The sequence below is a fragment of the Somniosus microcephalus genome, unplaced genomic scaffold (assembly GCF_052327205.1).
Source record: "Somniosus microcephalus isolate GS21.2 unplaced genomic scaffold, FLI_Smic_1.0 unresolved_chr3, whole genome shotgun sequence".
Lineage (NCBI taxonomy): Eukaryota > Metazoa > Chordata > Chondrichthyes > Squaliformes > Somniosidae > Somniosus > Somniosus microcephalus.
Window position 1 is genome coordinate 22,182,545 of NW_028225181.1, and position 13,172 is coordinate 22,195,716.

At 48.2% G+C, this 13,172-nt stretch overlaps 1 protein-coding gene across 1 annotated transcript in view; it reads left to right on the plus strand.

Moving 5' to 3' along the window:
* Positions 1–3,640, plus strand: part of LOC147091304 (peptidase inhibitor 15-like) — a 36,073-nt gene extending 32,433 nt beyond the window's left edge. Inside the window, exon 8 of the mRNA XM_085976501.1 lies at positions 3,534–3,640. Within this exon, the coding sequence (XP_085832627.1) occupies positions 3,534–3,640 (107 nt within the window). The remainder of the gene's footprint in view (positions 1–3,533) is intronic.
* Positions 3,641–13,172: the final 9,532 nt, after the last annotated feature.

Consider the following 13,172-nt stretch of genomic DNA (forward strand, 5'->3'; position numbering starts at 1 on the left):
AAGCTGGCCCGCAAATCAGGTCGGGGGTCGGGTGGGGGGGGGAGAAAAGAATATCGGACGGGCCGCGGTTCAGTTCGGTTCGGGTCGGGGGGAGAAAAGAATATCGGACGGGCCGCGGTTCGGTTCGGTTCGGGTCGGGTCGGGGGGAGAAAAGAATATCGGATGGGCCGCGGTTCGGTTCGGTTCGGGTCGGGTCGGGGGGAGAAAAGAATATCGGACGGGCCGCTGCAGCTATCGGACGGGCCACTGTATTGTTGGGTTCACTCTCCCGGTACCTCCTTCACACTGCCCGGCTCGGCCTGCAATCTCCTACCCAGGAGGGAACTCTGTGACCCTCTGCCCTGCTCAGCGTAAGTCGTGCGCCACTCTGGTCATGTCGTGCGCACAACTTACGCTGAACGAAAAAACTTTCGGTTTTTAGAGGTTTTCGGTTTTCGGAAGTTCGGATAAAGGATAGTCTACCTGTAGTAAGGTATTAGGTGGGGCTGCCTTTAAAGGGGAAATAGTTCGGGTACAGTCGAGGTCAAGGTGGGGCAACCAAAGTCAGAGCTCCCTGGGTGATGAAAGAAATAGAGAGTAAGATGAAGCAGAAAAGAGCGCGTATGGCAGATGTCAGGTCAAGAATACATCTGAAAATCAGGCTAAATAAAGAGGGGGAAAAATTCAGTATCGCCCCATTTGGGGCGCCATAATCGGCCGTGCGCAAAGTTTAGCGCCTGGTGCTAATTATCGCCTCCGACAGCAAACTTGGCTTTTATCACCCCTGGAGGTGATTGGAGCGCTAAATCAGGCGCTACACACCTCTCTTAAGGCGCTAACGCCGAGGAGCGAGGCGCTACCTCACAGCGCTGGCGAAGCAAGGAAGGGCAAATCCAAATAAACCTGCAAAGCGCTGCTCAGTACTCAAAACTCCTTCACACAGCGTTGAATCTCTCCAGAAGTCTCTCTCTCTCTCTCTCTCTCTCAGAATGCGTGGTGCAAAAACGTCACCGACAAAAAAAAGGCAGGAAGCGGTCGCCTTTAGATAGCGCTCCCCTAGTCCCTTCCTGACAGCATAACGCTCCCCTCGACCTGTCGTTGCTAGCGGCAGGCGGTAAGGCAGGGGGCGCCACTCAATATCCGGTCCGGGGTGCTACCGGGGCGTTGCACACGCGACTGACGTCACAATCTGCCAGCGCAGGAGATCGTGGCGGTAGTGTTTAGCGCCACCACAAAATGTCTAGTTAATTTCGCGAGCGGCACAAACATCGCCGCGCCCAGGCGCTAGTTGCTTTGCGCCTCAATTGGCGCCCTCTTAAGGCGCGAACGGGAGGCGCAAACAACTGAATTTTTCCCCAGAAAGTTCAGAGAAGAAGTGAAAAAGAAAATAAGAGGGGCAAAGAGAGGGTATGATAATAGAATGGCAGCTAGCATAAAAGGTAATCCAAAAATCTTCTATAGGCATATAAACAGTAAACAGTAGGAGGGGTGGGGCCAATTAGGGACCAAAAAGGAGACCTGTGCATGGAGGCAGAGGGCATGGCTGAGGTACTGAACGAGTACTTTGCATCTGTCTTCACCAAGGAAGAGGATGCTGCCAAAGTCACAGTGAAGGAGGAAGTAGAGGAGATACTGGATGGCATAAAAATTGATAAAGAGGAGGTACTAGAAAGGCTGGCCGTACTTAAAGTAGATAAGTCACCAGGACCGGATGGGATGCACCCTAGGAAGCTGAGAGAAGTGAAGGACGAAATCACGGAGGTACAGGCCATAATCTTCCAATCCTCCTTAGATACGGGGGTGGTGCCAGAGGACTGGAGAATTGCAAATGTTACACCCTTGTTCAAAAAAGGGTGTAAAGATAAACCCAGCAACTACAGGCCAGTCAGTCGGTAGTGGGGAAGCTTTTAGAAATGATAATCCGCGACAAAATTAACAGTCACTTGGACAAGTGTGGATTAATTAAGGAAAGCCAGCACGGATTTGTTAAAGGCAAATCGTGTTTAACCAAGTTGATCGAGTTTTTTGATGAGGTAACAGAGAGGGTCGATGAGGGTGAGGGGTTGACGTGGTGTACATGGACTTTCAAAAGGCGTTCGACAAAGTGCCACATAATAGTCTTGCCAGCAAAGTTGAAGCCCATGGAATAAAATGGACAGTGGCAGCACGGATACGGAATTGGCTAAGTGACAGGAAACAGAGAGTAGTGGTGAACGGTTGTTTTCCGGACTGGAGGAAGGTAAACAGTGGTGTCTCCCAGGGGTCGGTACTCGGACCACTGCTTTTCTTGATATATATTAATGACTTGGACTTGGGTGTACAGGGCACAATTTCAAAATCTGCAGATGACACAAAACTTGGAAGTCTAGTGATCAGTGAGGAGGAGAGTGACAGACTTCAAATAGACAGACAGGCTAGTGGAATGGGCGGACACACGGCAGATGAAATTTAATGCAGAAAAGATACATTTTGGTAGAAAGAATGAAGAGAGGAAATATAAACTAAAGGGTACAATTCCAAAGTGGGTGCCTGAACGGAGAGACCTGGGGGTAAATGTGCACAAATTGTTGAAGGTGACAGGGCAGGTTGAGAAAGTGGTTAAAAAAGCTTACGGGATCCTGGGCTTCATAAATAGAGGCACAGAGTACAGAAACAAGGAAGTTATGATGAACCTTTATAAAACACTGGTTCAGCCTCAACTGGAGTATTGTGTCCAATTCTGGGCACCGCACTTTAGGAAGGATGTGACGGCCTCAGAGAGGGTGCAGAAAAGATTTATGAGAATGATTCTGGGGATGAGGGACTTCAGTTATGTGGATAGACTGGAGAAGCTGGGGTTGTTCTCCTTGGAGCAGAGAAGGTTGAGAGGAGATTTGATAGAGGTATTCAAAATCATGAGGGGTCTGGACAGAGTAGATAGAGAGAAACTGTTCCCATTGGCAGAAGGGTCGAGAACCAGAGGGGACAGATTTAAGGTGATTGGCAGAAGAACCAAAGGCGACATGAAGAAAAACTTTCTTTATGCAGCGAGTGGTTAGGATCTGGAATGCACTGCCTGAGAGGGTGGTGGAGGCAGATTCAATCGTGGCTTTCAAAAGGGAATTGGATCAGTACCTGAAGGAAAAACATTTGCAGGGCTACGGGGAAAGGGTGGGGGATTGGGACTAGCTGAAGTGATCTTGCAGAGAGCGGGCACGGGCTCGATGGGCTGAATGGCCTCCTTCTGTGCAGTAACCATTCTATGATTCTATGATCTCATTCCCTGTAACACTCTCTCTCTCCCTCTCTCTCCCTGTAACACTCTCTCTCTCTCTCTCCCTCTCATTCCCTGTAACACTCTCTCTCTCTCTCTCTCCCTCTCATTCCCTGTAACACTCTCTCTCTCCCTCTCATTCCCTGTAACACTCTCTCTCTCTATCTCATTCCCTGTAACACACTCTCTCTTCGTATCTCGATTTCTCTCCTTCCCTCAGTCTCTTGTATCTCTTCTGTGTGTGCGTGTGTCTCAGTGTGCGACAGTACTCACTCTTGTCTCTCCTCCCTCCCTCTGACAGCACAATGCAAGGACGATGTGATGTGCTCCCGCCTGGGATTCAACGCTTGCTTCAATCTGCAAGTCTATAAGATCTGTCCCTTGCTGTGTCAGCGCTGCAGTAAGTAGCTTTTACCGACCTCTCGTTTGGAGTTATGCTAATAACCTTTCTAAATAACCGGTTAGGCCTCCGCTGGAGTATTCTGACCGATTCTTGGGCACCGCACTTTAGCAAGGGTGTCAAGGCCTTGGAGAGAGTGCAGAGGAGATTGACCAGAATGGTACCAGGGGATGAGGGGCTTCAGTTACATGGAGAGACTGGAGAAGCTGGGATTGTTCTCCTTAGAGCAGAGAAGGTTAAGGGGAGATTGACCAGAATGGAGCCAGGGGATGAGGGGCTTGAGTTACGTGGAGAGACTGGAGAAGCTGGGATTGTTCTCCTTAGAGCAGAGAAGGTTAAGGGGAGATTGACCAGAATGGTACCAGGGGATGAGGGGCTTGAGTTATGCGGAGAGACTGGAGAAGCTGGGGTTGTTCTCCTTAGAGCAGAGAAGGTTAAGTGGAGATTTACCAGAATGGTACCAGGGGATGAGGGGCTTGAGTTACATGGAGAGACTGGAGAAGCTGGGATTGTTCTCCTTGGAGCAGAGAAGGTTAAGGGGAGATTTACCAGAATGGTACCAGGGGATGAGGGGCTTGAGTTACGTGGAGAGTCTGGAGAAGCTGGGATTGTTCTCCTTGGAGCAGAGAAGGTTAAGGGGAGATTTACCAGAATGGTACCAGGTGTGAGGGGCTTGAGTTACATGGAGAGACTGGAGAAGCTGGGATTGTTCTCCTTGGAGCAGAGAAGGTTAAGGGGAGATTTACCAGAATGGTACCAGGTGTGAGGGGCTTGAGTTACGTGGAGAGACTGGAGAAGCTGGGATTGTTCTCCTTGGAGCAGAGAAGGTTAAGGGGAGATTGACCAGAATTGTACCAGGGATGAGGGGCTTGAGTTACGTGGAGAGACTGGAGAAGCTGGGATTGTTCTCCTTAGAGCAGAGAAGGTTAAGGGGAGATTTACCAGAATTGTACCAGGGGATGAGGGGCTTGAGTTACGTGGAGAGACTGGAGAAGCTGGGATTGTTCTCCTTAGAGCAGAGAAGGTTAAGGGGAGATTTACCAGAATTGTACCAGGGGATGAGGGGCTTGAGTTACGTGGAGAGACTGGAGAAGCTGGGATTGTTCTCCTTAGAGCAGAGAAGGTTAAGGGGAGATTTACCAGAATTGTACCAGGGGATGAGGGGCTTGAGTTACGTGGAGAGACTGGAGAAGCTGGGATTGTTCTCCTTAGAGCAGAGAAGGTTAAGGGGAGATTTACCAGAATGGTACCAGGGGATGAGGGACTTGAGTTACGTGGATAGACTGGAGAAGCTGGGATTGTTCTCCTTAGAGCAGAGAAGGTTAAGGGGAGATTGACCAGAATGGTACCAGGGGATGAGGGGCTTGAGTTACATGGAGAGTCTGGAGAAGCTGGGATTGTTCTCCTTGGAGCAGAGAAGGTTAAGGGGAGATTGACCAGAATGGTACCAGGGGATGAGGGGCTTGAGTTACGTGGAGAGACTGGAGAAGCTGGGATTGTTCTTCTTGGAGCAGAGAAGGTTAAGGGGAGATTTACCAGAATTGTACCAGGGGATGAGGGGCTTGAGTTACGTGGAGAGACTGGAGAAGCTGGGATTGTTCTCCTTAGAGCAGAGAAGGTTAAGGGGAGATTTACCAGAATGGTACCAGGTGTGAGGGGCTTGAGTTACGTGGAGAGACTGGAGAAGCTGGGATTGTTCTACTTAGAGCAGAGAAGGTTAAGGGGAGATTTACCAGAATGGTACCAGGGGATGAGGGACTTGAGTTACGTGGATAGACTGGAGAAGCTGGGATTGTTCTCCTTGGAGCAGAGAAGGTTAAGGGGAGATTTACCAGAATGGTACCAGGGGATGAGGGACTTGAGTTACGTGGATAGACTGGAGAAGCTGGGATTGTTCTCCTTAGAGCAGAGAAGGTTAAGGGGAGATTGACCAGAATGGTACCAGGGGATGAGGGGCTTGAGTTACATGGAGAGTCTGGAGAAGCTGGGATTGTTCTCCTTGGAGCAGAGAAGGTTAAGGGGAGATTGACCAGAATGGTACCAGGTGTGAGGGGCTTGAGTTACATGGAGAGACTGGAGAAGCTGGGATTGTTCTCCTTGGAGCAGAGAAGGTTAAGGGGAGATTTACCAGAATGGTACCAGGTGTGAGGGGCTTGAGTTACGTGGAGAGACTGGAGAAGCTGGGATTGTTCTCCTTGGAGCAGAGAAGGTTAAGGGGAGATTGACCAGAATTGTACCAGGGGATGAGGGGCTTGAGTTACGTGGAGAGACTGGAGAAGCTGGGATTGTTCTCCTTAGAGCAGAGAAGGTTAAGGGGAGATTTACCAGAATTGTACCAGGGGATGAGGGGCTTGAGTTACGTGGAGAGACTGGAGAAGCTGGGATTGTTCTCCTTAGAGCAGAGAAGGTTAAGGGGAGATTTACCAGAATTGTACCAGGGGATGAGGGGCTTGAGTTACGTGGAGAGACTGGAGAAGCTGGGATTGTTCTCCTTAGAGCAGAGAAGGTTAAGGGGAGATTTACCAGAATTGTACCAGGGGATGAGGGGCTTGAGTTACGTGGAGAGACTGGAGAAGCTGGGATTGTTCTCCTTAGAGCAGAGAAGGTTAAGGGGAGATTTACCAGAATGGTACCAGGGGATGAGGGACTTGAGTTACGTGGATAGACTGGAGAAGCTGGGATTGTTCTCCTTAGAGCAGAGAAGGTTAAGGGGAGATTGACCAGAATGGTACCAGGGGATGAGGGGCTTGAGTTACATGGAGAGTCTGGAGAAGCTGGGATTGTTCTCCTTGGAGCAGAGAAGGTTAAGGGGAGATTGACCAGAATGGTACCAGGGGATGAGGGGCTTGAGTTACGTGGAGAGACTGGAGAAGCTGGGATTGTTCTTCTTGGAGCAGAGAAGGTTAAGGGGAGATTTACCAGAATTGTACCAGGGGATGAGGGGCTTGAGTTACGTGGAGAGACTGGAGAAGCTGGGATTGTTCTCCTTAGAGCAGAGAAGGTTAAGGGGAGATTTACCAGAATGGTACCAGGTGTGAGGGGCTTGAGTTACGTGGAGAGACTGGAGAAGCTGGGATTGTTCTACTTAGAGCAGAGAAGGTTAAGGGGAGATTTACCAGAATGGTACCAGGGGATGAGGGACTTGAGTTACGTGGATAGACTGGAGAAGCTGGGATTGTTCTCCTTGGAGCAGAGAAGGTTAAGGGGAGATTTACCAGAATGGTACCAGGGGATGAGGGACTTGAGTTACGTGGATAGACTGGAGAAGCTGGGATTGTTCTCCTTAGAGCAGAGAAGGTTAAGGGGAGATTGACCAGAATGGTACCAGGGGATGAGGGGCTTGAGTTACATGGAGAGTCTGGAGAAGCTGGGATTGTTCTCCTTGGAGCAGAGAAGGTTAAGGGGAGATTGACCAGAATGGTACCAGGGGATGAGGGGCTTGAGTTACATGGAGAGACTGGAGAAGCTGGGATTGTTCTCCTTGGAGCAGAGAAGGTTAAGGGGAGATTTACCAGAATGGTACCAGGGGATGAGGGGCTTGAGTTACGTGGAGAGACTGGAGAAGCTGGGGTTGTTCTCCTTAGAGCAGAGAAGGTTAAGGGGAGATTTACCAGAATGGTACCAGGGGATGAGGGACTTGAGTTACGTGGATAGACTGGAGAAGCTGGGATTGTTCTCCTTAGAGCAGAGAAGGTTAAGGGGAGATTTATCAGAATGGTACCAGGGGATGAGGGGCTTGAGTTACGTGGATAGATTGGAGAAGCTGGGGTTGTTCTCCTTGGAGCAGAGAAGGTTAAGGGGAGATTTACCAGAATGGTACCAGGGGATGAGGGGCTTGAGTTACGTGGATAGACTGGAGAAGCTGGGATTGTTCTCCTTAGAGCAGAGAAGGTTAAGGGGAGATTTATCAGAATGGTACCAGAGGATGAGGGGCTTGAGTTACGTGGATAGATTGGAGAAGCTGGGGTTGTTCTCCTTGGAGCAGAGAAGGTTAAGGGGAGATTTACCAGAATGGTACCAGGGGATGAGGGGCTTGAGTTACGTGGATAGACTGGAGAAGCTGGGATTGTTCTCCTTAGAGCAGAGAAGGTTAAGGGGAGATTTACCAGAATGGTACCAGGGGATGAGGGGCTTCAGTTACATGGAGAGACTGGAGAAGCTGGGATTGTTCTCCTTAGAGCAGAGAAGGTTAAGGGGAGATTGACCAGAATGGTACCAGGGGATGAGGGGCTTGAGTTACATGGAGAGACTGGAGAAGGTGGGATTGTTCTCCTTAGAGCAGAGAAGGTTAAGGGGAGATTTACCAGAATTGTACCAGGGGATGAGGGGCTTCAGTTACATGGAGAGACTGGAGAAGCTGGGATTGTTCTCCTTGGAGCAGAGAAGGTTAAGGGGAGATTGACCAGAATGGTACCAGGGGATGAGGGGCTTGAGTTACGTGGAGAGACTGGAGAAGGTGGGATTGTTCTCCTTGGAGCAGAGAAGGTTAAGGGGAGATTGACCAGAATGGTACCAGGGGATGAGGGGCTTGAGTTACGTGGAGAGACTGGAGAAGCTGGGATTGTTCTCCTTAGAGCAGAGAAGGTTAAGGGGAGATTTACCAGAATGGTACCAATGGATGAGGGGCTTGAGTTACGTGGAGAGACTGGAGAAGCTGGGATTGTTCTCCTTGGAGCCGAGTAGGTTAAGGGGAGATTTAATAGAGGCGTTCCAAATTCTGAGTGTTTTTGATAGAGTAGATAGGGAGGAACTGTTTCCAGTGGTAGGAGGACACAGACTGAAGGTAATAGGCAGAAGAGCCCAGAGGGGGAGATGAGGAGAATTTGTTTAACGCAGCGAGTTATGATGATCTGGAACGCACTGCCTGAAAGGGCAGTGGAAGCAGATTCAATAGTAAGTTTCAAATGGGAAATTGGATAAATACCTGAAGGGTAAAAATGTACAAGGCTATGGGGTAAGAGTAGAGGGGAGTGGGACTAACTGAAAGGCTCTTTGAAAGAGCTGGCACAGGCACGAGGGGCCAAATGGCCTCCTCCTGTGCTGTATGATTCTCTGATTCTAATGCTGTCTCTACTCTGTCCCATCGAACACACACAGGGCAGTGTGCGCCTCAGTGACAACGCCTTTACATGTACAGTACACAGCGGGTAAAAGGGAATGATTCACTCCGTCTGGTATTGTACGGGCCGTGTGTCTCTCAGTGTCAGCTCTTTACAGGAGTGTGAGAGAGGTGTCTCGCAGATATAGGAGTGCGAGACAGGGATTAGAGAGACCTCCCCAGATACAGGAGTGTGAGAGAGGTGTTAGAGAGACCTCCCCAGATACAGGAGTGTGAGAGAGGGGTTAGAGGGACCTCCCCAGATACAGGAGTGTGAGAGAGGTGTTAGAGAGACCTCCCCAGATACAGGAGTGTGAGAGAGGGGTTAGAGGGACCTCCCCAGATACAGGAGTGTGAGAGAGGGGGTTAGAGGGACCTCCCCAGATACAGGAGTGTGAGAGAGGGGTTAGAGGGACCTCCCCAGATACAGGAGTGTGAGAGAGGGGGTTAGAGAGACCTCCCCAGATACAGGAGTGTGAGAGAGGGGTTAGAGGGACCTCCCCGGATACAGGAGTGTGAGAGAGGGGTTAGAGGGACCTCCCCAGATACAGGAGTGTGAGAGAGGGGGTTAGAGAGACCTCCCCAGATACAGGAGTGTGAGAGAGGGGTTAGAGGGACCTCCCCAGATACAGGAGTGTGAGAGATGGGTTAGAGGGACCTCCCCAGATACAGGAGTGTGAGAGAGGGGTTAGAGATCCTCCCCAGATACAGGAGTGTGAGAGAGGAGTTAGTGGGACCTCCCCAGATGCAGGAGTATGAGAGAGGGGTTTAGAGGGACCTCTCCAGATACAGGAGTGTGAGAGAGGGATTAGAGAGACCTCCCCAGATACAGGAGTGTGAGAGAGGGTTTTAGAGGGACCTCCCCAGATACAGGAGTGTGAGAGAGGGGTTAGAGGGACCTCCACAGATACAGGAGTGTGAGAGAGGGTTTAGAGCGACCTCCCCAGATACAGGAGTGTGAGAGAGTGCTTAGAGAGACCTCCCCAGATACAGGAGAGTGAGAGAACATAAGAAGATACGAAATAGGAGTAGGAGTAGGCCAATCGGCCCCTCGAGCCTGCTCCGCCATTCAATAAGATCATGGCTGATCTGATCCTAACCGCCAATCTACTATCACAGAACCATCTCCTGAATCTAACAGAATTAGACACACGAAATAGGAGCAGGATCAGGCTACACGGCCCCTGGGCCCGCTCCGCTACCCACAGGGCCATGTCCGATCCGAACCTAGACTCATGGCCAAATTCCTGCCCGCTCCCCGTAACCCTTAATTCCCTTTACTTCTAGGAAACTGTCTATTTCTGTTTTAAACTTATGTAATGATGTAGCTTCTACAGCTTTTTGGGGCAGCATATTCCATGGACCTACCACCCTTTGAGTGAAGTAGTTCCTCCTCATCTCAGTTTTGAAAGAGCAGCCCCTTATTCTAAGACTATGCCTCCTAGTTCTAGTTTCACCCATCATCGGGAACATCCTCCCCGCATCCACCCGATCCAACCCCTTCACAATCTTGTATGTTTCAATAAGATCGCCTCTCATTCTTCTGAACTCCAATGAGTAGAGTCCCAATCTACTCAACCTCTCCTCATATGTCCATCCCCTCATCCCCGGGATTAACCGAGTGAACCTTCTTTGTACTGACTCGAGAGCAAGTATGACTTTTCTTAAGTATGGACACCAAAACTGTATGCAGTATTCCAGGTGCGGTCTCACCAATATCTTGTACAACTGAAGCAATGCTTCCCTATTTTTATATTCTATCCCCCTAGCAATGAAAGCCAACATTCCATTGGCCTTCTTAATCACTTGCTGCACCTGCATACTAACCTTTTGAGTTTCGTGCACCAGGACCCCCAGATCCCTTTGTACTTCAGTACTTTCCAGTTTCTTGCCATTAAGATAATAACTTGCGCTACGATTTTTCCTGCCAAAGTGCATAACCTCACACTTTCCAGTATTGTATTCCATCTGCCAAATCTCTGCCCACTTACTTAGCCTGTCTATGTCCACTTGCAGGTTTTTTATGTCCTCCTCACTCACTACTTTCCCTCCCATCTTAGTATCATCTGCAAACTTTGATATGTTACACTCGGTCCCCTCCTCCAAATCGTTAATATAGACTGTAAAGAGTTGGGGACCCAGCACTGACCCCTGCGGAACACCACTAGTTACTGATTGCCAGTCTGAGAATGAACCATTTATCCCAACTCTCTGCCTTCTGTTAGATAGCCAATCCTCTATCCATGCCAGAATATTACCCCCAATCCCGTGATTTTTTATCTTAAGCAATAATCTTTTGTGTGGCACCTTGTCAAATGCCTTTTGGAAGTCTAGATACACTACGTCCACTGGTTCCCCTTTATCCACCCTATATGTTACTTCCTCAAAGAACTCCAGCAAATTTGTCAAACATGACTTCCCCTTCATAAAACCATGCTGACTTTGTCCTATTAAATTATGATTATCCAAATGTCCTGTTACTGTCTCCTTAATAATGGGCTCCAAAATGTTACCTACCACAGATGTTAGGCTAACCGGTCTATAGTTTCCAGCATTCTGTCTAGTGCCCTTTTTAAATAAGGGTGTTACATTAGCAGTTTTCCAGTCTGCTGGGACCTTTGCTGAGTCCAGGGAGTTTTGGAAAATTATTACTAATGCATCCACAATCCCTACCGCCACTTCCCTCAGGACCCTAGGATGTAAGCCATCAGGTCCAGGTGATTTATCTGCCTTGAGTCCCATTATTTTACTGAGTACCACTTCCTTAGTGATATGATCGTGTTTAGCTCCTCCCCCCCTATAGCCCCCTGTTTGTCCAGTGTTGGGATATTCTTAGTGTCTTCTACTGTAAAGACTGATACAAAATATTCATTCAGTGTTTTTCCCATCTCCATATTTCCCACCATTAATTTCCCGGTCTCATCCTCTGAGGGACCAACATTTACTTTAGCCACCCTTTTTCTTTTTATATAACTATAAAAACTCTTACTATCTGTTTTTATATTTTTTGCTAATTTACTTTCATAATCTATCTTCCCTTTCTTAATCAATCTTTTTGTTATTTTTTGCTGTCTTTTAAAGTTTTCCCAATCCTCTATCCTCCCACTAGATTTGGCTACCTTATATGCCCTTGTTTTTAGTCGAATACTATCCTTAATCTCTTTACTTAGCCACGGATGGCTGTCTTTTCTTTTACACCCTTTTCTTCTCAGTGGAATATATATTTTTTGCAAGTTGTAAAATAACTCCTTAAATGTACACCACTGATCATGTATCGTCTTACCCTGTAATCTATTTTCCCAATCCACTCTACTCAATTCCGCTCTCATACCTTCATAGTCTCCTTTATTCAAGCTTAGCATGCTTGTTTGAGATCCAACCTTCTCACCCTCTAATTGAATATGGAATTCAACCATGTTATGGTCACTCATTCCAAGGGGATCCTTTACTAGGACATTTTTAATTAATCCTGTCTCGTTACACAGGACCTGATCTAAGGTTACTTGCCCCCTGGTCGGTTCAGCTACATACTGCTCAAGAAACCCATCCCTAATACACTCAATGAACTCATCCTCAAGGCAGCCCTGCCCAATTTGATTTGTCCAATTAATATGATAGTTAAAATCCCCCATAATTATAGATGTTCCCTTATTACAAGCCTCAACTATTTCCTGATTGATACTCCATCCAACAGAGTTGCAACTGTTCAGAGGCCTATAGACTACGCCCACTAGTGTTTTTTCCCCTTATTATTCCTTATCTCCACCCAAACTGTTTCATTATCCTGATTTTTTGACCCAATATCATTTCTCTGTATTAGTGATTCCTTCCTTTATTAACATAGCCACCCCACCTCCCCTTCCTTCCTGCCTGTCCTTCCTGATCGTTAAATAACCTGGTATGTTTAATTCCCAGGCATTGTCACCCTGCAGCCATGTTTCTGTAATGGCCACAAGATCATACCCATATGTAGTTATTTGTGCCATTAACTCGTCTATTTTGTTATGAATGCTACGTGCATTCCGATAGAGAACTTTCAAATATGTTTTGTGACACTTAGTTCCTGCTTTTGCCCTTTTTATTACTTTACCTTTTACTCCATACCTTCTGCCCCTTCCTGACACACTCTGGTTTTTAATTTCCCCACTGCTACCTAAGTCTATGACCTTCTCTGTTGTCATTTTTATTATTTGCTCTCTAGGAACCTCCCCCCCACTAGTTAGTTTAAAGCCCTCTCTACAGCCAGGACTCTAGTCCCAGCACTGGCCAAGTGAAGCCCGTCCCAACGGAACAGCTCCCTCCTGCCCCAGTACTGGTGCCAGTGTCCCAGGAAGCAAAACCCATTTCTCCCACACCAGTCTTTGAGCCACGCATTTAACTCTCTAATTTTATTTGTCCTAGCCAAATTCGCTCGTGGCTCAGGTAATAATCCAGAGATTATT